Genomic DNA, 24,897 nt, shown 5'->3' on the forward strand with positions numbered 1-24,897 from the left:
TGCTGACACTCCCCACTCTCTCCCAGAGTATCTTCCAGCAGTAAAGGTCACAGTGAGGGCCCAGGGCTGGCCTATGACACAGATCCTCAAAAAGAGACCCACAGTGGCCCTGGCATCTGTCTCTAGCAATCTGCCCGCACCGCAAAGGCGGCAGACTAACTGGCTAGCATCTGGGGCATTGCGAGGCGGCGTAGGACAGGGTGGGTGGGGGAGGGTGGTCGAGGGGGTGGAGGTCTGCCTGGTGGACAGGAGCTGTCAGGGCAAGTTTGGTGATGAACCAGCAGGGCTGGGAAAATGCAAACATAATTTCTGTGTCAGGATGGATAAGGTCCCCAGCAATGAGATGCAGATTCACACACATGCATAGACACCGAGATACAAGTGCATGTTGTTGCGCACACAAGATGTGCACATGCGCACATATACACAGCCCAGAAGGTTGTGGACAAGCCGAAACCATCTCCCTAACCCCAGGCCCACATCCCTTGTCCAGAGCTTAGCAAACCAAGTTGAAACCTCTTAACTGACTAAAGATTTTCTAAAATAGTGAAAGTCAAGTCACAAAAAAGACTTGTTTCATTTACAGACAAAAAAAACTCTTGATGTAGCCAAAGAATTTAGAATAAAGTAATATGTTAACTGCCTATAATAAAAAAGAACAATGGAGAACTACATTTTTCTAACCACTTCATCTGCATACATATCATTACTCATTTAATGAGTTTGTGTTAAAAGTTGCCATAATAAATATTGTATTAGTCGTTAAAGCAGTTTACAGTTGTATACTTCTGCCATCCTAACTTGCTGATAGCTGTCTGTGCTACACACAGACATGTGGCCCTAATTTGGCACGTGTAGGAAAACAGCAGCTTAAACGAAGCAGTGCTATCCAAGAGATCAATAATCAAAGTGCAAGAAAAAAATTAGTTCAGAAGCGTATGAAGTCATCGTGGATAAAGATGTCTTATCCTCTCAGCCTGGTGGGAAAAAAAAAAAAAGAGGAAATAGGGAAAGGAAATCCAACAATCCCTGACTGACAAAGCCCAATGCGCTCCTTCACTAAACTCACTTTGTTCAGATGAAGTCAGGGTTAAAAAGAGAAAGAAATCTAAGACAGAGGAGGCTTTCCTGAAATCCTACAGGGGGTTGAGGGAGAAGTGAGATCAGTAACCATGTAATGGCCAGTAATTGGTACCGAGGGATATCAGCGCAGGCCCAACTACAAGAGGCCAAGCCAAACTCATCATGGCATGTTTGACACTAATCTAGGCTGAGTCGGCAGACGGTGGGAGAATGTTGAGAAGGAAATCAGATCTGTATGTCTGAACCCAAGGCTTTGATAGCTAGGCCTACTGCTGCCATGTCTAATTGACAAACAATTTAGTATTTCCCATCCACTCAAAAGGAAAACAGATTTAAGGCGATCTTCTAGGAGCCTCGGGCCTCTTACCTTTCCTTTATCAAGCCAGAAGCACTTTTTATAGTTTCCTTTTTGATTTTAATTTCTCCTTCTCTTTGCTGTTCCTTTATCTATTTTCTTGTACTCTTCCCAGCTACATAAAGCATTCTTTTTCTCTCATTTGATTTTTTCCTCCTTCCTATTTCACTGCCACGTTCCTACCGTATAAATGTGACAAACTATCAATGGCTGCAGGACAGATGAAGTGCAGGAAATACAAGTCTGAACAATACAATTAATGTGGGGGGGAAATGCATGTATGTTTTCTTAACCGTTGCATAAGTAAAATTTGATTTCAGTTCCATTATTATCTGTGCCCTGCTCATCATTTTTAAGACCTGGCAAGATGATAGAGGCTTAAACGGTATTTCATTTATGATTCATTTAAAATCCACATGAAAGCAAAGCCAAAATCTTAGTATAGTTTCTCATCAAGGTTAAAAGAAAATGCAGAAAAAAGCAAAACCTACGTCAACTGAAAAGTGTACAAACTTAAAAAAGGATTAACTCAGAGGTTTGAAAGAGTCTTCAAAGTAAATGTACAAAAGGCACAATTAACAAATGTTATCATTAAAATGCAGAATAAAATCTTTCATTTTTGTGTATTCAGACATCTTACCTGAAACAGTTAAAAAGAGACATAAAACACCACGCTCCAACAGTGACATTATCACACGACTGCATGACTGGTGCCGCATGCGGGAGCCACATGTCTAACATCTACAGTACTTACAGCACCACCACTGAGCCACGTCACCACTTATCAACCACACATACTATAAATCAAAGAAAATCTAACCAGATATAGAGAAAGAGAGAGATAGATACAGAAAAAAAAATAAGATCAATATAGAAAAAAAAATGTAAAACAACACAGAAACACATAGACCACGGGTACACAAACAATGGGGTCACAATAAACAAATTACACCTCACGCACGCACGCACACACGTACGGTATGGTACACGGTACGATACACAGAGCACACACCACAGACACGTAACAGCATGTGTTGGGCGGTGTAACTTACAGGCACGTAAAGTGGTTGCGCAATCATGAACAGAGACAGAGGAAAGTGGGTAGGCCCTCTGAAGGGTGTCCATGTTACTATGTACACTGCCTGACATGCAAGAGCAGTCTTGCTCTGAACGGCCGCAATCAAAACAACATGCCAGTTTCATTCGTTTGTAGACGGACATCTTGGCTACAGTCATGTTTTGGGATGAGAGGAGAGGAAAAGCAGCAGGTTAATGGCAAAAGGAGAAATATACATCTAGGGGAAGTCGGAAGGTAACTTCATCAGAAAGTGCAAGCCTTAGTCACCTGCTCCCACAGGCTTGAGCCCCAAGTTATATTAACAAACTCCAAGAGTTACATTTACCTTAACAAGTCAGCCGGCACATTTCATTTTGCCATTTTAAAAGTGTCTCTAAATTGGACACATTATCTATTATTATAATATTATCAATTAAAAATACAACAGTCATAATGCTGGTGATTCTCTTAGGAGTTCAAGCTGTGCGCTAAGGCTGTAACAAGTCAAAAAGGCAAAATTATAACAGTGGGAAAGAGAGGTGGGGAGAAAGGGAAGAGGGTAGGGAGGCATTCGGGGAAGAAAGGCATGAGCAATGTCTTCAGCAGCAAACCTCATACAATGTTTCATACATTTGTACATCCTCTATCCATTTGGCTAAAGGAGTGGATCACGTACCTGTATCCCATCATGCAGCTGTAGCGGTTCTGTCCAAGGCATCACACTAGTCTACTGGCTAGACTGGCTAAATCATGCTATATTCAAAACCTGCAATTTCACTGCTCCACTCCCCAAAGGGACTTCACTCTGATGTGCATGTGCTTAAACGGTATTATTACACGCTAAAGTGTTAGTTACACAGTTGTTGTTTTGATGTAATTTGAAGTCATGTTTGAAGATACAAATGGGAAGTATAATTCACAAGAAAATGAAGAAATAACCATTAATTTGATCCTCTACTTAATATCCCCAAATTATCAATTGTTTGCAGTGTGCCTGATTTTAAACACTAGTTTGTACCTGGGAAATTCTGAATTTCCGTTTAAAGAATTTATCTAATGTTCTCCGTATACCATAAATTTATAACCATTCACGGGCCATTATAATACATGTAATTTTGTCTTTCAACCAACCAGCAAAACTGGTTCCCAACTAGCGTTTCCAACATACAATATAAAAGCATTTGAGCATTTACATACACCTACGTTTTTGTTTTTTTCAAGCTCGCTGTTGTGTGCATCAATTCAGCACATACAGCCCAGTGAATCTTTCAAATGGTTCCAGTCCACTTATGTTTCTTTTCAATCATCGCCCAAGTAGAAAACAGGCAAGATGACGATCTGGTGTGCTAATTAAGTAAAAAAGGATGTAAAAGTAGTATTACGCCAGACAAAAGTTTTAGCTACAAAAGTCAGCCTACAGCCAAGTGTATGTGTGAGTGGTGTGTGAAGCCCTTGAACCCTGAGGGAAGCGGGAGTGAAAGTCCCCAGAGTAGCATCTCTAGATTGCTGTGACTCTGGACAGAAACAGTCCCTGGTCCCCATTCTCTCATTGCCAAGGTGTAAACAGACAGCAGACTAATACTGTCTGGCACCTTTCAGCATCTTTGACTCTGACTCACATTGGAAAATAAGACATTGAATGAAGTAATATGTTTTCAGCTCCTGGCCAAGGAAAGAATGGGAAACACAGATCATATCCCATAAGATGAATGCATCAGGGACTGCTGTATCCTGTGACATGCATATGTGCCTTACTAGCATGTGGAAAGCATGCAGGAAATGTAGCTTAAGTCCTGGCAACAAGGAGAAGTACACAGATAACTGTTCACAGTAATGAAACAGTTTTGGGAACATGGCGGACAAGTGCAGTGAGGCCGTCAGGTCATGCTGAAGTTTCTTTGCTTCGGTGTTTTTGTTTGGGCGCTTGGAACATATTATGTGGGCTCACTGGCAACTTTATTAGGTACACATGTGAAATCTAACATAACCTAATACAACAGCTCTGCTGTAAACTCTGCTTTTACGAGGCTTCTTTATTTTTTAAGTAAACGTGAGTTGTCACGTTCTGGCCTGTAAACATGTTCAGTCTTTAACCCTCTTTGCATGTAATCAAGTGGACAAATGGAGTAAGATGAAGAATTGAAATAAAAGTAGACTCTATGGCAGAGCTGTTGTATTGGTCTGCATTTAGCGTCACAGGTGTACCTAATAACAGCAGCCCATGAGTGTGTATACCACAATGTAGACTTCTGACAAATGGAAGGGGAGCAATGGAAGACAGAAGACACATACACGCACACACGCACACACACAAAGACAATGTATTTTACTTCTGACTTCACAAATACCTAGATTCTGGTTTAGGATGACAAGGTGTCCATTTCAGGGCATTCCTAACTGAAGATTCAACATAACAGCGACCCTGATCAACTGTCTGTGTGGGCTTGATTGGCTACTACTGCCTACAAACCACTAATATTCTGTAAACAGAAGCTATCAGGGTGCTACGTTGAATATGAAGGATGTCCCACAGAAAGCAACATTCTGATATCCACCTAAAGCCTCCTTATTCAGCAACAGTGCAAGGAAAAAGATTACTGCTGGCTCAAGAGGTGAACCTTTGAGCAATAACTAACAGAGAGTGCAGTATCCTGTCAGAGTGGGGCACATAAAAGTGGACAAAACAAATACTTTTTTGCTTGAAAAAGCCAACTTTGTACACAAGTGCACACCCCTCCCCATACCCTGCTTTATATTGTAACATATAGATATAAAAGCAATGTGAAATAACATGTTAAGGATGATAAATCTGTAAAGCCGTACAAACTGATTTATTATCCTAAAACAAAAAGGCACCCATCTGATCCTTGCAATTTTGTTGAACAGGTCTCAGGGGATTAGAGTTTCCTCTACAGACATCACCATTTAACTATGGATATCTATTACCGCACAAGACTCTGGCACGGCACTACCATCTAGTGGGAACTGAAAATTATGACAATGCCGCGTATTAATCCTAGACTTGTCTCCCAGTAAAGCGAGTTAAACAAAATGGCCCAACGACAGTCTGTGTTTGAAAGGCACAAGGCTCGTGCAGTTCTGAAAAGAACCAGTGATCTCTGAAACATCAGCCCAGGCTGGGCCAGGGCCCGGAGTTTATAAAGGGGCTGAGATCACAGCAAAGGGGGGTAAAAGGGGAGACCAGATTGTTTTGATTGTGTTTTGGCAACGTAGCTTAACAGGATTTGAAGAACATCCCAGAAGGACGTTTTCTGCTCTCTGCCACACAAAACTACCTTTGACAGAAAGCAGATCATTTTAAATAGCAGTAGATCTTTCCCCGTGTGTTAGTTCCTCTAAATCTGTTTTTAATGTACGACATCTCAGATTTTTATTCTTCTGTTCTTTCTCTGAGCAAATACACTATAAAGAGGTTAATCACATGTAATGACACAAGACTCGCAGCAGATTGGCTTTTAAATGCCAAATACGTGTTTGGTTTGATGATCAAAGAGTGAGCAAAAACTGCACACCTCATCGGCCGCATCCAATCGTGTAGCGCTTTATTTAATTGTCATCTCCAACAAATCAGATCATCAGCCGGCTGAGCCTCTGAGGAGCAGAGGCCTGATGCTGGTGTGAGTTCAATATCTGCTGTTTTGGATTCAGTTTGTTCTGAGCACGGTGTAGAAATGGGAGGCGAGGAGAGGGATGCAGAAGCTACACCGGTAACATGCAACATAGATACAATATACTATTTGCTGAAAAGGAAGAGAAATAAAAAAAAACAAAAAAAAAAACACTTGCACTGCACTCTGGGTAATTAGACACCCATTTTCATTTTACTCACAATAAATCACTACCAGTGAGTAGTTAAAATAAAGTGGTGTTTTCCAATGGCAGCAGGGAAGGAAATACATCAAAAGTGTGTCACTGGTCATAAAAAAACATGGGAAAAAACAACAGAAGAGAACAAAACATGACAGAACAGAACATACAGTTGGACAGAATCCCATTACAGTAATGGAACTGTCATCTTTTTAATGCAACTCTCTTGTCAGCAACAAATGTAATAAGATAAAACATAACGCCATCAGCTGAGTCTCAGACATGAAGATAGTAGGAAAGCAAACAGAGGTAAATAGTTGTGGTAAATAAAACTAGAGTGTGAAAAACCTGTTGATTCTATTGAGTTGACAGAGCAGAAAGCATCTGAATAATTGAAATGGCACAGACAAAAGAAGGAACTGGAGGGTACCTATTTTAAAACCAGGCTATGTCTGTAACGGACTGCTCACCGTAACAGCCTGTGACCTTTTATGGAAACATAGAATATTAACCTGAATTATTTATCCATCAGCTAACACATTCTGACAAGTGTCGCCTGCACATAGGTCAGGATGTATTTGCGTGCATTTCCTGCCTTAATGGTAATGTTGTATCTGCATAAAACATTCACTGATTTGATGTGGGTGTTTGCATAGCTAAATTAGAAAATTAACAGCTAGCAACCCTATCCATAACATTTGTGACCTATAAAACAATTGAGAAGAATGAAACAGCCTTAAAATATTTCACTGAGAGCATTCATATGTAAGTAAGAGGATATGTTTCCTAATTCCTCCACCAAGCTGAGGCTGAGGCACAGCATGTGATCAGTACTCAGAAACTACCAGGCTGAATTTCATTAAACTAGGTGAAGCAGGTAAAGCACTGGCAGAACCTGAACCCATCCTTTATAATTGCAACATAGGGCACTTGGTGGATCTGCTCTACTTTCTAATGTTTCAAATGCGATACAGAAACAAGCCTGGTTTAGACTCTTACGCTTTCTACTTACATGTTAGCACTTTGCATTTCATTCACTGCAATACAGTCTCAGTTTGTGCAAATAAAGTGGTGATTCAGTGGTTAAAGCAAGATGAATAGACATTTAAAGATGGCAACAGCTACATTTTGACAAAGAAACAAAAGTGCTTTGATTTATGATCATACTATAATGGAGGTTATGGAAGCTCAAATGGGACCAATAACAAACACTTTCCCTAAGAGTATAATGGCAATATAATGTTTAAAACACAGATTCAGAGTACAAGAAGAACAACAACACAATGAAAGGCATAATAACCATGTGCACACCTATGAATAAAGAGAAAGACGAGACCCATAGGTTGGTCTTTGGAGTGAGAAGGAAGGGAAGGAAGGGTGCCAGTGGGACAAAATAAAGGCACAGCTACTCACGTCGCTTGCAGCCGCACTTCTTGATCCGTTTGGGGTCTGTGATGTCATCATGACAAGCTTTGCAGTAGAAAAATGCTCTAAAAGTGACACAGTAAACATGTTTAGCGCTCCTATTCATTTGTCAACTGACACGGTTAGTGACCCCGCCGTTTGGCAGGATGGCCCAATTACCTTTTTACTTCTTTGGCATCACTAGCGATAAAAAATCCCAGTGTTCCCTCCTGCAGCTTGACATGGTTGCCCGGGTTGATGAGAATGCTGGGTAATCAAAGACATACAGACAAATAATGCTCATTAACATCTGGACATACACAAAATTCATGCACACAACATGCTAATCAAGAGGAATGGTACACACACTTGTTGAAGCCCTAAAATTGAATCTGGACTTTGCCGGGCTTCCTTTTTTGCATCATTTTAAACACATTATCCTTCCCTTTGTTACGTGTGTCTTGTAAGTTACCACAAACACACTTGCTCCTTCTGATTTGAGGCAATTTACTGATGCGATACTCACACGGATGGACAAAAATGTACAACAGTAATGATCGCACATTGAATTTTAATTCTTTTCTCTACGAAGTGGCATTGGATTGCCCCGGGGGTGGAAGAGAAGGACAGAGAGATACAAGTAGAGGGACGAGGGCAGAAAGAATTAAAATTATGGCCATGGAGTGGTTTTAGTCTCAGCACTCAAATGCAGTCATCTAGTCAGAACAGATGTTATGATGTCCACTGAGACACGGCTGTCGTACAGAGAATGTCCAGTAGGTGTATCTCAGTTAGTACTTGACAGTGGAATGCAAGGGAATGAACAGCTCTTTCTGTTTATTATACTGAGCTAATTCTTACAATTGAGTCTGCTCTAGACTCTGCTAGGGGAAAATAAGACTGGTCCAAATGTGTTGCTCCATTACAAATACTTGTAATGCATGTCTAGTTAAGTACAAACTGCTTTAATCATTTTCATTATATTTTGATTTAAAAGAAATGTGTTACTGTAATAAATAATAATTACTCGCTTCTTTTGTGATAAAGTGGGATTTGGTTTAATAGTCAAGGGTACTTTAAGTGATTGGCTGTATCATTCCCCATTAATTAGACTAAGACAAAAAGTAGACGCCACACACAAATATGCACACACGCACACACACCCCGGTCATTAATGGTTACCTGTGGGCAACAATCATCAATGAAGTGAGTGTGAAGTAAGATATCAAAACACTGTACCCACAAACCTTTAAGGGTCACTCTTTCAAAATACAAGCCCAGATGAAAGATGATCTTGATTCTTTTTTTTGTCTCATTCGCTGCTCTGTTTACATTTTAAGCTTTTGTAAATTTGCAACATTGATAAACGAGAAAAGCTCGACTGATTGTGTGTTACCAACTTGATTCACACTTACGCGTGTAATAACTATTCACGGCATTTTAGTCATTCATTTTGAAAGAGTATGTGAGGTCTAGATTCGGGGGAGAAGGGAACAAGTATATTATCGCACAACATCTTTCCTCTGAGCTCTGGAAAAAGGTTACATTAGGGAGGAAATTAAAAAAAAACTATTAAGGGAGCAATTGAATCCATATACATATTGGGATGTGATCAAATTGCACCAGTCATGCAGATCAGAATTTTCTTTCCATACTGCAAGAAGTAAAATAGCACCTAACATACGCTCAGATTGAATGGCCCCCAGAGAAGTTAACAGGCATTATACCTGGCATGCTTTTTTAGTCAAAAATAAAACAAAGAAACCAATCAAATCAAGACAGTTCCACAAACATTGCTGCCCAAATCTGAGATTTTACAGGTGTAACTATCCAAGACATTTTTCTTGAGTCGTGTGCAAACTGGTGAATAAAAGCCAAGAAGACGCATCAAAACCTCATATTGTGAGCAACAAGGCAAGCATCAAACACTTTATGTGATAGTGTCGTAGCATGCAGTTACCAAACAGTATGAGGAGGACAATAATAAAACAGAAAGGCATAGCCACTGCAGTACAGGTATAGGGACAGGTACGTAGATGCAGACGGTTGCAGTAACTTCTGTGCAGTTGGATTGTTTCTCAAACACCAAACTGACAGGAAGTGACCTCACTTAAGAACATCTACTCGAGAGACGCACGAGCATGACTGTACACGGTGGCTGAGACGCACAAAACTCCACACTCGCACACACACTCAAAACACAAACTCTCCCTTCCGAGGTGATTGCACATACGCAGACGCGCATACATGCACAGATGGATACACATTTGGGAATGAGGACATGAGAGGGTGATGGGATGCAAGAGTGAAATGTGGGCCACATAAATAAAACTTCAGTTTGGATAAACCCAATGCTATCCAAAATCAACAGCTCCATGCCTTTTCTAGTGTCTTAAAAAAATCATGAAAAAACAAAGATTGGTGAGGTGCTGCTGGTATAATAAAACCATGAAAAACAACAACAAAAAACATACTGCTATATCAATCACCGCCTACAGCAGTGGCGTGTAATCAGTCATTTTATTTAAAGATTATATCCAAAGTTGTAGGATATCAGTGCCTATCAACACCATATCTGATGTCTGAGATATGCATACAGAAACTCCTCACTGTACTGTTCTGGTGAAGACTTTTAAACACCGATGAGTGGAAAACGTGGCTCGTCAAAGCTAAGAAACAGTAGGGTAACGACTGAGCGACACTGAAAAAGAACTGAAAGTGTGAGAGAAAGAAACTAAAGGAGCAAAGGAGTTTGCTTGAGGACAAAAATGAAAAGATCAAATAACACTTAAACCCCCGCGAGCCATCATTTTAGGGATTCCTACCTATAAAACCCGGAGAGCAGTCAAATGGTGGAAGTGGAAGCTAAATTGGCTAGTCATTCATATGTATACAACAACAACAATCTTTATTTATAGAGCACATTTAAAAGCCTTGGGCATACCAAAGTGCTTTACATAAAACAATAAAAGGTTCAAACATTGATAACGGATAAAAAAAAAAATAAAAAATAACGAGTTATGTTCATAGATAAAAGCTACCAATAAGAATGACTACAGCACATGGGTAATAGCAAGATAAAAGCTGTACCACCATAATAAAAGACACCAATAGAAAGATAGGAGGGAATTAATACAAGAGGTCAATAGGTCACAGCAACCAAACAAACAAACAAACAAACAAACCAGCAATTAAAAGGTGGAGAAGGCAAGTTTAAAAAGATATGTTTTAAGCTGTGATTTAAAAGAATGAATAGAATCAGATGCCCGGATGCCAATCGGGAGATTGTTCCACAGCACAGGTGCAACAAGAGCAAACGATCGATCACCTCTAGTCTTAAGTCGAGATCTGGGCTGAGCCAGCAGTAACTGTGATGATGACCTTAAAGCCCTAGCAGGAGCATAAGGGTTTAAAAGGTCCTTAAGGTAGCTGGGTGCAGTGTTGTTAGTAATTTTAAAAGTAAACAACAAAATTTTAAATTGAATACGATATTAGGCTGTTAAGTAGGAATTCTGGAGGGAGGGGAGTGGGGGTGGGGGAGTGGAGTGTTTCAGTTTGCCATCTTGGGGAGAAATCAACACACATGGGTGTATGTCCTTTGTTGCTGACATTTATTGATAAAAACAGTACAAAAAACCAACCATTTGTACACATATTTACAAATAATTCAACATTGTCAGCAATCACTCACAATCCTGGCACTGCCATGGTACCTGTAGTCTGCATTTACCACATGTGTATCTTTTGCAGTGAACACATCGCACAGTGGCCTGATTTTTCTTGCATTTGTGTTTGACCTGACACGTGGCTCTTTTTCCAGGGCTAGGTGTGGAGGGTTCTGCCCGAAGCAACTGATCTTTTCTTGCCTTCTTCGCAGCTACATGAGAGTGAGCCAACTCTGTTGCAAGCGCCACCAGGAAGTCCACCCGTCTTTCCTTCGTCCCGGTGCATGCTTGATACAGCACATGTGCATTCAGTGCTGCCATGTCAATCATGTTATAAAACACGGCGACTGGCCAGCGCCGTGTTCCTTTGCGGACAGTGTACTCCCGAACCATCTGGTCCATCACATCCACGCCACACTTTGTTTTGTTGTAAAGGGTGACAGTGTTTGGCTTCCTTTTGGTGGTGTTATCAGTCTGAACCACGCTGTGCATGCTGCTAAGAATATAGACTGTCTTCTTCCGTTTGGCCGCATACGCCGTCAGCGTGGCAGCAGAGGTTGAAAACACCTAAGAAATAAGATAAATTGTTATTTTCATAGCCCTAACCTAACCCTAACCCACCAATCTGATTGGTGGGTTAGGGTTAGGGGTGTGACCGGCTAGGTGTGGAGGGTTGTGTGCGAAGGGTATATATACACTGCACTTAGCCTAATCCTTCATTGAAGAATCTTCATTGAAGAATCCTCTCCAAGGAAAGAAAATTCATCGCCCTGAAGAATCCTCTGGTGTACGGACCTCCTCTCCAAGGAAAGAAAATTCATCGCCCTGAAGAATCCTCTGGTGTACGGACCTCCTCTCCAAGGAAAGAAAATTCATCGCCCTGAAGAATCCTCTGGTGTACGGACCTCCTCTCCAAGGAAAGAAAATGCAGAGAAGACTCCCCACTCAGCAGGCCTTGGAAATGATCCTGACGGAAGTCGACCCTTGTGACTCGGATGGAGAAGACCTAGCAGTTCAGCCGGATTCGGACTCAGAGCTGTCTGATCAGTCTTCCGGTTAGTTTCATTTCATGTTATTTCCTTTTTCATTTCAAACAAGTAAGTGGATGTAGTTAGTAAGTAAGATATTTCAGACATTATTCTGATACAGAGGAGGAGATACTGGAATTATAATTAGTATCTATGCATGCATTTGTGATTTTGTTTGACCTTCCCATTTTGCTCACAATTTGAATTTGTTCACACTGCAGATGAGGAGACTGCTTCTCCACCGAAAAAGAGACCTTGTTTGGGGACTGAGACAGCGAAAGATGGCACAGTGTGGCGTGAAGAACAGGTGGGGACCTGTCTCCCTTTCACCCCAATAGAAGCGTACGCTGCAGATGGAGAGCCAACGGCTAAGGCCAGGAGAAGTATCTCGAGTCGCCTTCAGAGCTTCCTGTGTTTCGTCACTCTTGACATGCTTCGTAGCATTCAAGAATGGACTATTCAACATGCACAGCAAACGGAGCATGTTCATTGGTTCATGGACCTCCCTGAACTAATGGCATTTATTGCAATTGTGATCTTGCGGGGGGTTTGCAGGCTTCCATCTGTAAATGACTGCTGGTCAGCAAACCTGGGAAACCCACAGATAATTGGAATTATGGCACGAAACCGCTTCCAAAACATCATGCAACACCTACGCTTTGATGACAAGTCCACCCGCTGTGATCGAGCAAAGACTGACAAGTTTGCTGCAATTTCCAGTGTGTGGGGATCATTTGTCACCAACTGCATCACGTGCTACAACCCTGGTCTACATATCACCATTGATGAACAGCTTTTCCCATCAAAGACTCGGTGCTGTTTCCTGCAGTATATTGCAAGTAAACCTGACAAGTTTGGGATCAAGTTTTGGGTGGCTTGCGACCTAAAATCCAAGTACATTTGCAATGTCTTCCCATATCTTGGCAAGGACCCCAGTCATCCCACTGGGGAGAGACTTTCTGAAAATGTAGTAATGAGGCTGATGGAACCATTCCTAGACAAGGGCAGAAATGTTACCACGGACAATTTTTTCACATCGCTTTCACTGGCACAAAAACTTCTTAGACGGAAAACCACCATCCTCGGCACAGTCAACAAGATTCGCAGGGAAATTCCTCAATCCACTAGACAGACAGATCGCAATGTATTCACCACTCAGGTATGTTGCAGGTCTTTTGTGGTTCTATGTTTATGTGTTTCATTGTGTGTAAAAGGGCTATGGAAATAACAATTTATCTTATTTCTTAGGTGTTTTCAACCTCTGCTGCCACGCTGACGGCGTATGCGGCCAAACGGAAGAAGACAGTCTATATTCTTAGCAGCATGCACAGCGTGGTTCAGACTGATAACACCACCAAAAGGAAGCCAAACACTGTCACCCTTTACAACAAAACAAAGTGTGGCGTGGATGTGATGGACCAGATGGTTCGGGAGTACACTGTCCGCAAAGGAACACGGCGCTGGCCAGTCGCCGTGTTTTATAACATGATTGACATGGCAGCACTGAATGCACATGTGCTGTATCAAGCATGCACCGGGACGAAGGAAAGACGGGTGGACTTCCTGGTGGCGCTTGCAACAGAGTTGGCTCACTCTCATGTAGCTGCGAAGAAGGCAAGAAAAGATCAGTTGCTTCGGGCAGAACCCTCCACACCTAGCCCTGGAAAAAGAGCCACGTGTCAGGTCAAACACAAATGCAAGAAAAATCAGGCCACTGTGCGATGTGTTCACTGCAAAAGATACACATGTGGTAAATGCAGACTACAGGTACCATGGCAGTGCCAGGATTGTGAGTGATTGCTGACAATGTTGAATTATTTGTAAATATGTGTACAAATGGTTGGTTTTTTGTACTGTTTTTATCAATAAATGTCAGCAACAAAGGACATACACCCATGTGTGTTGATTTCTCCCCAAGATGGCAAACTGAAACACTCCACTCCCCCACCCCCACTCCCCTCCCTCCAGAATTCCTACTTAACAGCCTAATATACATATGAATGACTAGCCAATTTAGCTTCCACTTCCACCATTTGACTGCTCTCCGGGTTTTATAGGTAGAAAGGTAGAAGCCTGGGGATGCTAGTAACTTCTGTGCAGTTGGATTGTTTCTCAAACACCAAACTGACAGGAAGTGACCTCACTTAAGAACATCTACTCGAGAGACGCACGAGCATGACTGTACACGGTGGCTGAGACGCACAAAACTCCACACTCGCACACGCACACACACTCAAAACACAAACTCTCCCTTCCGAGGTGATTGCACATACGCAGACGCGCATACATGCACAGATGGATACACATTTGGGAATGAGGACATGAGAGGGTGATGGGATGCAAGAGTGAAATGTGGGCCACATAAATAAAACTTCAGTTTGGATAAACCCAATGCTATCCAAAATCAACAGCTCCATGCCTTTTCTAGTGTCTTAAAAAAATCATGAAAAAACAAAGATTGGTGAGGTGCTGCTAGTATAATAAAACCATGAAAAACAACAACAAAAAACATACTGCTATATCAATCACCGCCTACAGCAGTGGCGTGTAATCAGTCATTTTATTTAAAGATTATATCCAAAGTTGTAGGATATCAGTGCCTATCAACACCATATCTGATGTCTGAGATATGCATACAGAAACTCCTCACTGTACTGTTCTGGTGAAGACTTTTAAACACCGATGAGTGGAAAACGTGGCTCGTCAAAGCTAAGAAACAGTAGGGTAACGACTGAGCGACACTGAAAAAGAACTGAAAGTGTGAGAGAAAGAAACTAAAGGAGCAAAGGAGTTTGCTTGAGGACAAAAATGAAAAGATCAAATAAGAGGTAGATATGGAGAGGGTGAGTGTTTGGCCTTGGTACAGCGACAACAGCAAAGACAAAAAGAAAAAAGAAAAGAAAACAGCACTTCTACAAACATGTCCAATTTATCTATCCTCTCTCTGCCTGCAAAGAAGTTAGTGCATTAAGCACAAGGGACACCATAAAAAGGAGTTAGAAAAAGAGGCCTGTGAGATAGTGTTTGGAAAAATATCCTTGGGGAAACTCCCAAAGTCAGAAGCTTTAAAGTGGTGACGATTGGGTGGAACTTTGGAAGTAAGATAAGGTAGAGGGCATACCGCTTTCGGCTTCTGCAAACAACAAGAAAAAATCTCAAATCAAACAGTTATCATGAATATAAAAGAAGAGGAGAATATAGCTGTTGCTAATGCTTCTCTGCCCATTTACAAGCTATGCTTTCATTATATGGCAGCATGTGATGCAACTTTGTCTTTGTCTGAGGGCCTTGCAACTCAGAGTCATAAAAATGAAGAAAAAACAGTGTTTGAAGTTATTCATCTTTTACAAAAAGTACATAGAGGGCAGAGAATATGTTTAATAAAAGGTTTGAAAGTATAAATAAAATATTCTAGGGTGTCACTATAAAATGTACAAAAAGAAAAAACGTAAAAGAAAAAGCTCAACTACCTTGAAAGTGATTGGACCATGGACACAATTTAGCCCACTGGGTTATATAAAGTGTATTCAATTAGTATCAACTAGAATTTACATCATCTTTAATTAATATTAAATTAACCATGCAACCTCGTTAGTACACAAACATTTGACACAGGTGAATGGGGAAGGGTGAGTGGGATTTGGCAAATTGAGACTACTGAAAAAATGCATTTTGTGTCGTTATTGGTGATAAAACCAGCACTCATGTAGAGTTAGTGATAATCATAAAGACAGAGCAGGAGCACAGTAAAAAGTGCAGGAGACACATTATGTGAAATTTAAACGTGAAGCAAATTTGTTATTTAGGTGTGAAGTTTGTCTCTGAAAAAGGACCGTGAACATGAAGTTAATCCAGTGCAGTACCTAGTACTTCTCTGAAACCAATCACAGTTTAACCACATTTCAAGTTTTTTTTGTCCTGCATACCTGCAAGGTTTACCTAAAAGCTTGTGACCCGAATCCTTGGCCAATATCAATCCCATTTATTTGCTTTTTAAAGAGGGTAATAGCTCAGAAAAAAATAAATACTGAATTATTTATTATAGGGAGTACCTCATGGTGACACAATAATGCTCAAGTGTTCACCAAATTGATCTGAAAAATGAATATCAACTGCATAGATAACAAGCTGCAAAGAGGACTTGAGAGGAAAAGAAAAATCGAGATATCTTATTAGAAGATCTACTTTTAGCAAAGTACAGTGCAGTTCACTGTTATCACAGCTGTATCAGATGCTCCGGAAAGATCCGCTATACCAACCTGCTCTCTCTCTGCTCAGACTTGAATTCAATGGCAATAAGCAACAGCTTCAGTTTCACGTAACACAGCCTGTAAAACAAGTGCACTCATTAGAGAAGAGCAGGATATAAGCAGATGACTGATGTGTTCAAAAATCCACAGCCTTACATCCCAACACTCCTCTTTTTTGTCATTCTTACTTTGCATTATATATATTTTTAAGCTACCTACCATTGAGAGTGGTCGTGTTGATCAAAGAGTGATACTTACTCGCAGACCATGGGGAAGGAGAGGCCTACAAAGGCACTGGACAAATACTCTGTGTACATCTCATTAGCCACTCCTTCAAGGTAATACTTCTGCCATGTGTCCTCCTCGATCTGATAAAAAAAAAAAATGAAACAGGGAAATGTCACATGTGTTGGTTAAGAAAAAAAAGTAAGAAAAAAAAAAGAACAGTTTTCCTTCCAAAAGCAGCCTAATCTGGTCAGCAGATGTCCCACTGCACAACATCAGCCTGGTCATTATAAGCTGATCTATCATCTTTATGACATGAGAAAAGTTTTTTGATAGAAGCAAGCACCTCTTCAATTCTAAGCCGCAGAGAACACTGAACAGATTCCACATGACATGTCACACAATAAAATATGATGTGCCAGAATGACTGAAAACACACTAATGGAAGCCCGTCTCTGGACAGAGATGTCAATTTTTTTTTAGGGAATGCACTGTTTGACAGACCTAGTCCATGTGTCAGCAGAGAACCTTCTTATTTAGCCTATAATCCCTTAATAAATCACCTCATGTGCAAAAAATGCAATGTGAGAAATCATTCGTCAATAGTCCACTCTGTTACCTCAATAAAGGACCTCATGGAGAAGAGGTTGGCTAGCATTGTCGACAGACCCTGGGCCAGACAACTCTGCGCAATGAAGCCTGCCTTCAGCTCTGCCAAGCAGATAGCATCATCACCCTCCTTCCAGTTCCAGCTTGGAATATTCAGTAGATGGGCCTTCATCACATGAAAGTTAGAGAGGTCAGAAACACAGAAAACTGTATATATGAGTCACATTTCTTTTGGAACAGATAACATTAATACAACCCTCATATCTGCTTGAACTGGGAACTGGGTTAGCATAAAAACTGGAAACTGGGGTAAGCTAGCTTGGCTTTATGCGGTGGTATTGAAATCCAACATTCAGGATAACAAAAGTCCACTAATTAACATGATCTACCTCAATTAGTTCAAAGCTGAAATGCAAACATGTGAATGCAAATTAAATTAAACAGTTACAATAAACAGCCAGTTAGCTTAGCATACAATAAAATAAATAAAAACTAACTAGCTTATCCTAGAAATGTAGAGCTGTTCCTTTCCTAAAGTCAGCTAACTACTAGAAAAGTTAGCATCCTGGGTAAATCCCTTACAATGTACAAGTCTCAGTTAGTGTACCAGTTTCCATACATAAAGGGCATCATTCACAGCAATTTAAAAAAAATATATACATATTTGCATATCTCCTTGCCATGTCATATGACAGATGCAGTGATTCAGACACACAATTATTAAATATAAAAGACACATTTTCAAAAGCTCACATTTTCTCCTGTAATACTATTTACCATGCTAAGTGCTGCTCTATTAATTCTTCATTTAAAAAAGTGAGGTCCATTCTTCAGGAGCATGCACAGCATGTAAGCAGCTGAGCGAGTGGATGCTTTAAAAAGTCACTTATATGTCAAAGTTACCATGAATCCTTAAAAGCACCACATAGCTCTCAAGCTGACAGGATTGCCATTTTACTGCAGCCATAATCTTTCTGTGAGGAAAGGTTGGAGAGCGGCCAAGATGAAGTGAAGCAAACATACACTACACAATGCAGGGCACCGAGACGTCTCACCTTATTGTGATACTGCAGCATCTGTGTGATTATTCTGATCTTGGGGTGATAGTTCTTGATGGAAATGACCCTTTGAAAAACAGGCAGATAAAGTGAGCAAGGAAACATAACACCTCCGCAAGCCAGTTGTTACTGATTGTCCAGAAGAGAGAATACCTCATTATGTTGGAGGCATCTTCAGCATCAGGATCTGCACAATACTTGTTGGCTAGGATTAAGCAGGCATCTGCTGACTCGATCTATGTGTAGAGTACCAAAGAAACAAATATGACAACATTAAAGTGCACGTCTGTATTTAATAAAAAAGTATCCAATATACCAGATGGTTTAAATCTGCTCAACAACAACAAAAAAAGTATTTTCTTTCTTTCTTCTGCCCTGATATATTTTGGCTAAAAAATTGAAATGGATATCATTATATTATCATTCTTCTGCATTTTTTCTTTACTCTCTTTGTCAGCTGAATTTATACAGTAATACGTTTATAGCCTGCTAATCAGTGACGCACACAACTGCAGCTAATCTGTGAAAAATGTTTCTACTCTTAAGTTCAACAACAGCTGTCAAAAATGTTAAGGATTTTCATTGCTCCAGGAGTCTCGCCACCAGCCGGTACCTTCACTCGGGCCAGATCATGAGGGTTGAGAACCGATCCCTGGTAGAACTCTACTTGGGTAAAATGGCGTTTGAACAAGGCTTCCAGCTCAAGATTAGGGGAAATACTAAAAAAAAGAAGATGGGTTAGCACATAAATATAGCTCCTATGCAATAGTTCGTTTGTTGCTAAGCTACAAAGGGTGAGAAAGACAAAATTAACTTACTTATGGAGAAAAACAATTTCTACATTGACATCATCCCTGTCCTTGTGTAGGAAGTCTTTGAGGAAGTTGGAGACACTTTCGAGGGTAATATGACCACAGACCACAATGTGCCTGAAAGAGGGAGGGGGGTGAAGAAATCATCTTGAGTGGGCAACATAAATCACTGCAGACACTGGCATGTCTCCCAGAGATAATCAGTCAAACCAAAGCACTCTAACATCTAACTCAAATAAAGACTGAAAAAAATATATATACATGTCAAGAAATGTCTTTTCGAAGCAAACAACTAACCGAATTATCATTTTTGCCATAAAAGTGAATATTTTCCTCGATGCAATGAAAGTGGTTAAATTCTGCACGACAAGTACAATCAAACACTCAACTCGCGACCACTTGAAAAAAAAAAAAATCTAAGATATAATCACACAGCCCACAGTGGTTGGACTGTCATCCGTTCTCAATAAAAAAAAATTGTCCCTTCAGCCAAACCGCCCCTTTGTGAGCTGAATAGATGTTGACAAAGACATGTACATCAATATGCTTGTGCTTTTACACAGAGCATTACTAAAACTCTCAAAATGATTTGGAGGCCTGTGGTTGACAAGAATTGTAAACAGGGCCTCGGAGTTTTTGACAGGTCTCTGGCAAGATTCGGTAGTGCATTACAGCAGAGGGATCTGTCAGAAGCTGTACGGGGCTGATTACAGCCGTAAGGGAGTGAGAAAGGTTTGGAACGGTTTGAGGTTTGAGGTTGTGTCCCTGTTTATCTTCTGACGACAATATAAAGTGATCAAGTTCAGGTCAACTTCATATTTATGCCAACTTTATGGACACTCGGGGCAGTTTGGATGGACATTGTTCCAGCAAATAAACTTGTGGTGCTTCTGTAACTCGAATATTTTAACATCCTAAATCTAAGAATTCAAATATTGGTGTTAATAAAAAAAACATTGCCTTTATTTTACATATTTCCATTGCATTTTATCCTGTTATATTAGGTTATCTTACTACTTTATCTAGTTTTTTCTTCCTAATAAAGTCATAGTCATGGCTGTTGGTATTAAAGGGACTTTAAGCACGAGCATTCAATAATTCTGATTTAATTCAATCACGCTAATGTGGATTTAAAACCCTTCATAAGATTAATTTGCACTATGGTAAGCTGAGCTACTCTGCTGGACTTACTGCTAAATGTCATTTGTGAAGTCTTATTGCCAAGCCTTGCACAGTAAAACCCAGACCTAATACTGACATAGATTAGTGTGGACACTCGGCAGACACCCTAATTACCCTATGGAGACCTGTAAGGCAATCTGTGTAATGACAATGGCCTTATCCACCACTTGATGTGCAAAGAGACAATTGAACCACTTTAGTTTTTGAGTGCCTGGGTACTGGACAGCTTTGCACTTAACACAAGGTGTATTGAGTTACTTTTTCCAAAAATAAAGAAAAAAAATTGGTGGTCATATTTGTTTGAAGTCCAAGTTCTTATCGTGTACATTTGTAGGAGAGATTTCTATTATCAAGTGCTTACACAGAAGAAGGGAGTCGTGGTGAACAGACTGGCCTTTAAAGTTGATGTCTAAAGCTGTATAAAGCATTATTGAAACCTGAATCAGTTTGGCAGGTTTAAAGGGAACAAAGATATTTATTGATGTTAGATGAGAACCATAGTCCAGATCATTGAGTGTTCTTCTGCCCTGTACCTGAACTGATGTGGACTTGGCAAAGTAATGCGACGGGCATATTGAGGGAATGACAGTTTGTGGATGTTACAGGATATAATGTTCTTCGCAGATGTTGCGTCTGTCCTTTAAGAGAATCTAATGAGCGGTCGTGATTGCATGGTTGGCCAGAGCTGAGCAAAGGGCCGTGTGGTCTTACAAGCTGATGAGCTGGGATGTCTGTGGGCAGCCAGCAGTATCTGGCACAAGAAGTCTCTCATTTTATGAAATGTTAAAAAAAAAATTTTTTTAAAAACCCACACACACACAATCAGTCATGTTTTCCTATTCAAGTATCCCGATGCTCGTCCGAGGGTAGAGGAAGTTTAAAGATTTATAAGGCAAATTATTTGATTCATGTGGGTTCAATGGAGGTTGTGGATCTTAAGCACAAACTTGGAAGTGTAAATGCATCTCTGTGACATGTGCATTTTTCTAAATAGGTTTTTAATCAGGGAAGCAAACTTTTCTTCCACATCTTGAACACGCCACTAATTTAGGTCCTTATATTTAAGATGGAAATATTCACTTGATATCCTTAAAGGTTTCCTACTTCTACTTAGTTTCCCTCTCTATCTCTGTGCCAAAAAAGGCATCAAGCTGAATACCAAGATCATAAGCTAGTTAAACAGGACATGGGGGGAAGATATTAAAGATAATTCAACCATTTATAATTACCCAAAAACTAAATATCTCCCTTTTTAGTCAACCTGATTGTGCAGTACAGTTTTAGCTAGACATATACAGAAAGAATCAAAGGAAAACAAATAAACATAGCATTTAGAGGGAACAGGTTTCTTTCTTTTAACAAGAAACCATAGACAACAACTCAGAAACTAAAAAAAGGTGTGGCACAGAGTCACATTAATCAAATCCAATGGGTTTTACAGAGCATGCACACAAGAACATGCAGCCAGGAAACATCTCAGGATGTCACTGGGGATACACTTAATACAGCGAACAAACACAGAGCTCAAACGTCAGCAACAGAGGTCACTCACTTGGTACTGCTCTAATCCTTAGGGTGACGAAACTTACTGCAAGAATCATCTTTATGAAAATGTTGCAGTTTCAAAATCTGTGTTCCCTGTTTTGGTGTATCACCTTTCAGGGAACTTAAAGGAAGGGAGGAATAAACACCATCTCCTGTGTTTAATGCCAAGAATCAGCTAGGTGAAATGTTACCAACACTAGCCAATCAAATTAAGCTCACAGACATAACGTACTTAGTGCATTTTGTCATTGTGTAATTACATGAAATTGTGTTGGAACCTCAACTAGGTGCATGTTTTGTGAATATGCAAATACGTGTTAATTCCTGACACTGAAAGTCTCCGAGTCTGCACGCTTCAAGTTTGTAGCCTCGATGGAGGACTTTCAAAGTTGTGTGTCAGAGTTCAGCCAGGGTTGAAGCCAGTTTTCATGCCAAGTCCTCTCTTGAAGTTGGGGCTAATGGAAACCATAGAGTCATAATGGAAACCACAGAGCCCCGAGTGCAGTGGGCGCCAACAGAACGCAACACTTGTCATTATTATATCAGCGCACACAGGCTGAGAGCTGTCATTACGCTCACGGGTGTATGCTACACTACACAGAGTACTATAAGCAACGCTAGCATGAAACAGAAATCCAGTTCAGATCCAATCCAACCTTTCACTTCCAAATAAGTTTTGAAGGCCTGGTTCAAATGACAGCAGCCAGGCCCAGAGATGAAATGAGGGCTACATTTAATAAACTTCACTATGTATCATGACTTCATTGTTTGTGAGCTCTGTAATCAGGCAGATACGTGTAATCCCCTAATCTTATTTCCAAGATTTGGAGGATTGTGGGCTGATAGCTGCGAAGAGATAATGCACTGAAGCCCAATGAAAATCCTAAATCCACATGGCAAACCACTTTTTCATTTGCATTACATCCTATAAGCACATATCCAAATGAGAATGTAAAAGAATGTAGCTACTCTTGAGTCTTTGATGAATATCTTCCGATTGTTACAATATGTTTGCACTCTAACCAGAAGGAGACATGGAAGGGGGGTGTGGATGGAGAAAATAAAGTGTGTTGGAGAAACTATCCACGATTTTGACAAGGGCTTCTCTCAGCACCCATCTGTGAGCCTGGGTTGAGGTCACTGGCCAAACATAACATTTCATCAATCTTATCTCAATGACAGGCAAATGTTACTGCACAAAGGCTTTTTTTTCCCCCTAACGTCTTGTTCTACTGCTGACTCCTCAGAATCTGCTCCGCTGAACAGAATGACTGAAACTGGTGGGGGTGAGATTGGAAAGAGAAACAGAGTGAGAAAGAGTAGACAGCAGATAGTAGCAGATGCTGGCTGCCGTACAAAATTAGAAGAAAAGAGACGGAGGACAATGAAAAGAGCACTTTCCCTGTTCTGTATACGCTCCTTTTGGATTAATTTAAATCTGTGTGCTGAATATTTCAAGGTTTGAGCCACAAGGAGGGAAGAGGAGAAGAGAACTTCACAATAAGTATTGTGGCACGTTTGTACAAACACTATAATAACCACAGTGTCACATATACTTCACAGTGTACTGGAGCCTCGGCTGCGAGAGGGCAGTCGCACATTTACGTAAATATGAGAGCCTCCAGAGATAAAGTCCACCATCACCACCACCACACACACATAAGAGCCAGGCGGGCATCAACGAACCAAGCAGGCAAAGCAAGCCAAAAGCAATTGAAAGCCTCCAATGGGAACGAGGCATCCAGCATTCAGGGTGTGGGAGCTGACTGAAGATCAGGGCCAGAGTAATGTCAGGCATTGATGATGCGATGCGCTAGCAATGACAGACAACAGAAGGATGACTTTATCATCCATTTAGCAATTAATGACAAAGCCACAAGACTGCAGGTCATAGAGAACATGCCAGATATGATGCAGTTAAGGAAAAAAGTAATTCCACAAAGCATGCAAAACGAATTCAAGCAGGGAAAAAAATGCATATAATAATTTAAAAAAAAGCAAAAGTAAAGAGAAAAACAAAAAAACAAGAAAAGAAATTGTATCCTGCAATGCTCATTGAGATTGATGATTCTTAAAAAAAAAAGACCACCAATAATAATGCACTTGCAGATGTTTAAATCTTTCTATTTTCTTGTGAGAAAATGCTTTAAAAGCGGATAGTAGGGATTTCATGACTGTTTTGTTGCTTTTTGATTTGGATTCTAATTAATCCCTGTAGGCTAGCCTGTATTGATGAGACACACTGGGCACACGTTACATTAAATAGAAGCACCACAGGTTAGTTTCCTGTTAGGCTAAAGTGTAATAGTCATGAAAGCTCTATTTTCCAAATTAAATTAAAGCGCAACACAGGATGTTTCAAGGAGGACACAGAAAGAAAATGAAAAGCACACAAATGACTTTAGGAAAGCTTTGAATGGAGGATAGATAAAGGCAGACAGAGGAAGAAGACAGAAAGAGAAAGACTGAAAGAGAGAATTAAAGGGCATGGACATGTGTGTCCTATTGGCCAAGGTCTCCAGTCACGCAGTGTGACTTGACATAATGTACCTTTACTTTAACTGCGTTTAAACTTTACCATTCTAAAAAAGTCAAGTTAACTAACCCCCAGTAACTACCAACTTCTGGAGGTGTACCTTAGTCACACAACCACACCTTGTCTGGATTTCAACTTACTTTCTGCCTCGTGTCGAGTTATAACTCCCTCCGAATTTCTTCCGATTAAGGATGAGAGCAGCAATTTCTGGCACGTAGCGAGCAAACATGGCCTACATGCATGGAATAGAAAAAAAAAAG

General features: G+C 40.5%; 1 protein-coding gene across 16 annotated transcripts in view; it reads right to left on the reverse strand.

Moving 5' to 3' along the window:
• kcnma1a (potassium large conductance calcium-activated channel, subfamily M, alpha member 1a) overlaps positions 1-24,897 on the reverse strand; it is a 150,921-nt gene that overhangs the window by 31,762 nt on the left and 94,262 nt on the right. For 8 of the 16 annotated variants that reach the window (XM_086259351.1, XM_086259357.1, XM_086259361.1 and 5 more), the window contains exons 10-19: positions 19,381-19,491; positions 19,176-19,281; positions 18,716-18,798; positions 18,560-18,629; positions 17,515-17,670; positions 16,929-17,038; positions 16,680-16,748; positions 15,542-15,553; positions 7,908-7,994; positions 7,737-7,813 (exon numbers count right to left, since the gene is read on the reverse strand). In XM_086259351.1, the coding sequence (XP_086115477.1) occupies positions 7,737-7,813; positions 7,908-7,994; positions 15,542-15,553; positions 16,680-16,748; positions 16,929-17,038; positions 17,515-17,670; positions 18,560-18,629; positions 18,716-18,798; positions 19,176-19,281; positions 19,381-19,491 (881 nt within the window). Of the gene's footprint in view, positions 1-2,490; positions 2,665-6,345; positions 6,355-7,736; positions 7,814-7,907; positions 7,995-15,541; positions 15,554-16,679; positions 16,749-16,928; positions 17,039-17,514; positions 17,671-18,559; positions 18,630-18,715; positions 18,799-19,175; positions 19,282-19,380; positions 19,492-24,777; positions 24,870-24,897 lie in introns of all 16 variants that reach the window. The other 8 variants (XM_086259347.1, XM_086259350.1, XM_086259359.1 and 5 more) reach the window with 5 other exon arrangements.

Source organism: Aulonocara sp. 'chitande type north' Nkhata Bay, linkage group LG13 (genome assembly GCF_057382095.1).
Source record: "Aulonocara sp. 'chitande type north' Nkhata Bay isolate Kocher_YH1m ecotype deep benthic linkage group LG13, A_spYH_male_GT1.1, whole genome shotgun sequence".
Classification (NCBI taxonomy): domain Eukaryota; kingdom Metazoa; phylum Chordata; class Actinopteri; order Cichliformes; family Cichlidae; genus Aulonocara; species Aulonocara sp. 'chitande type north' Nkhata Bay.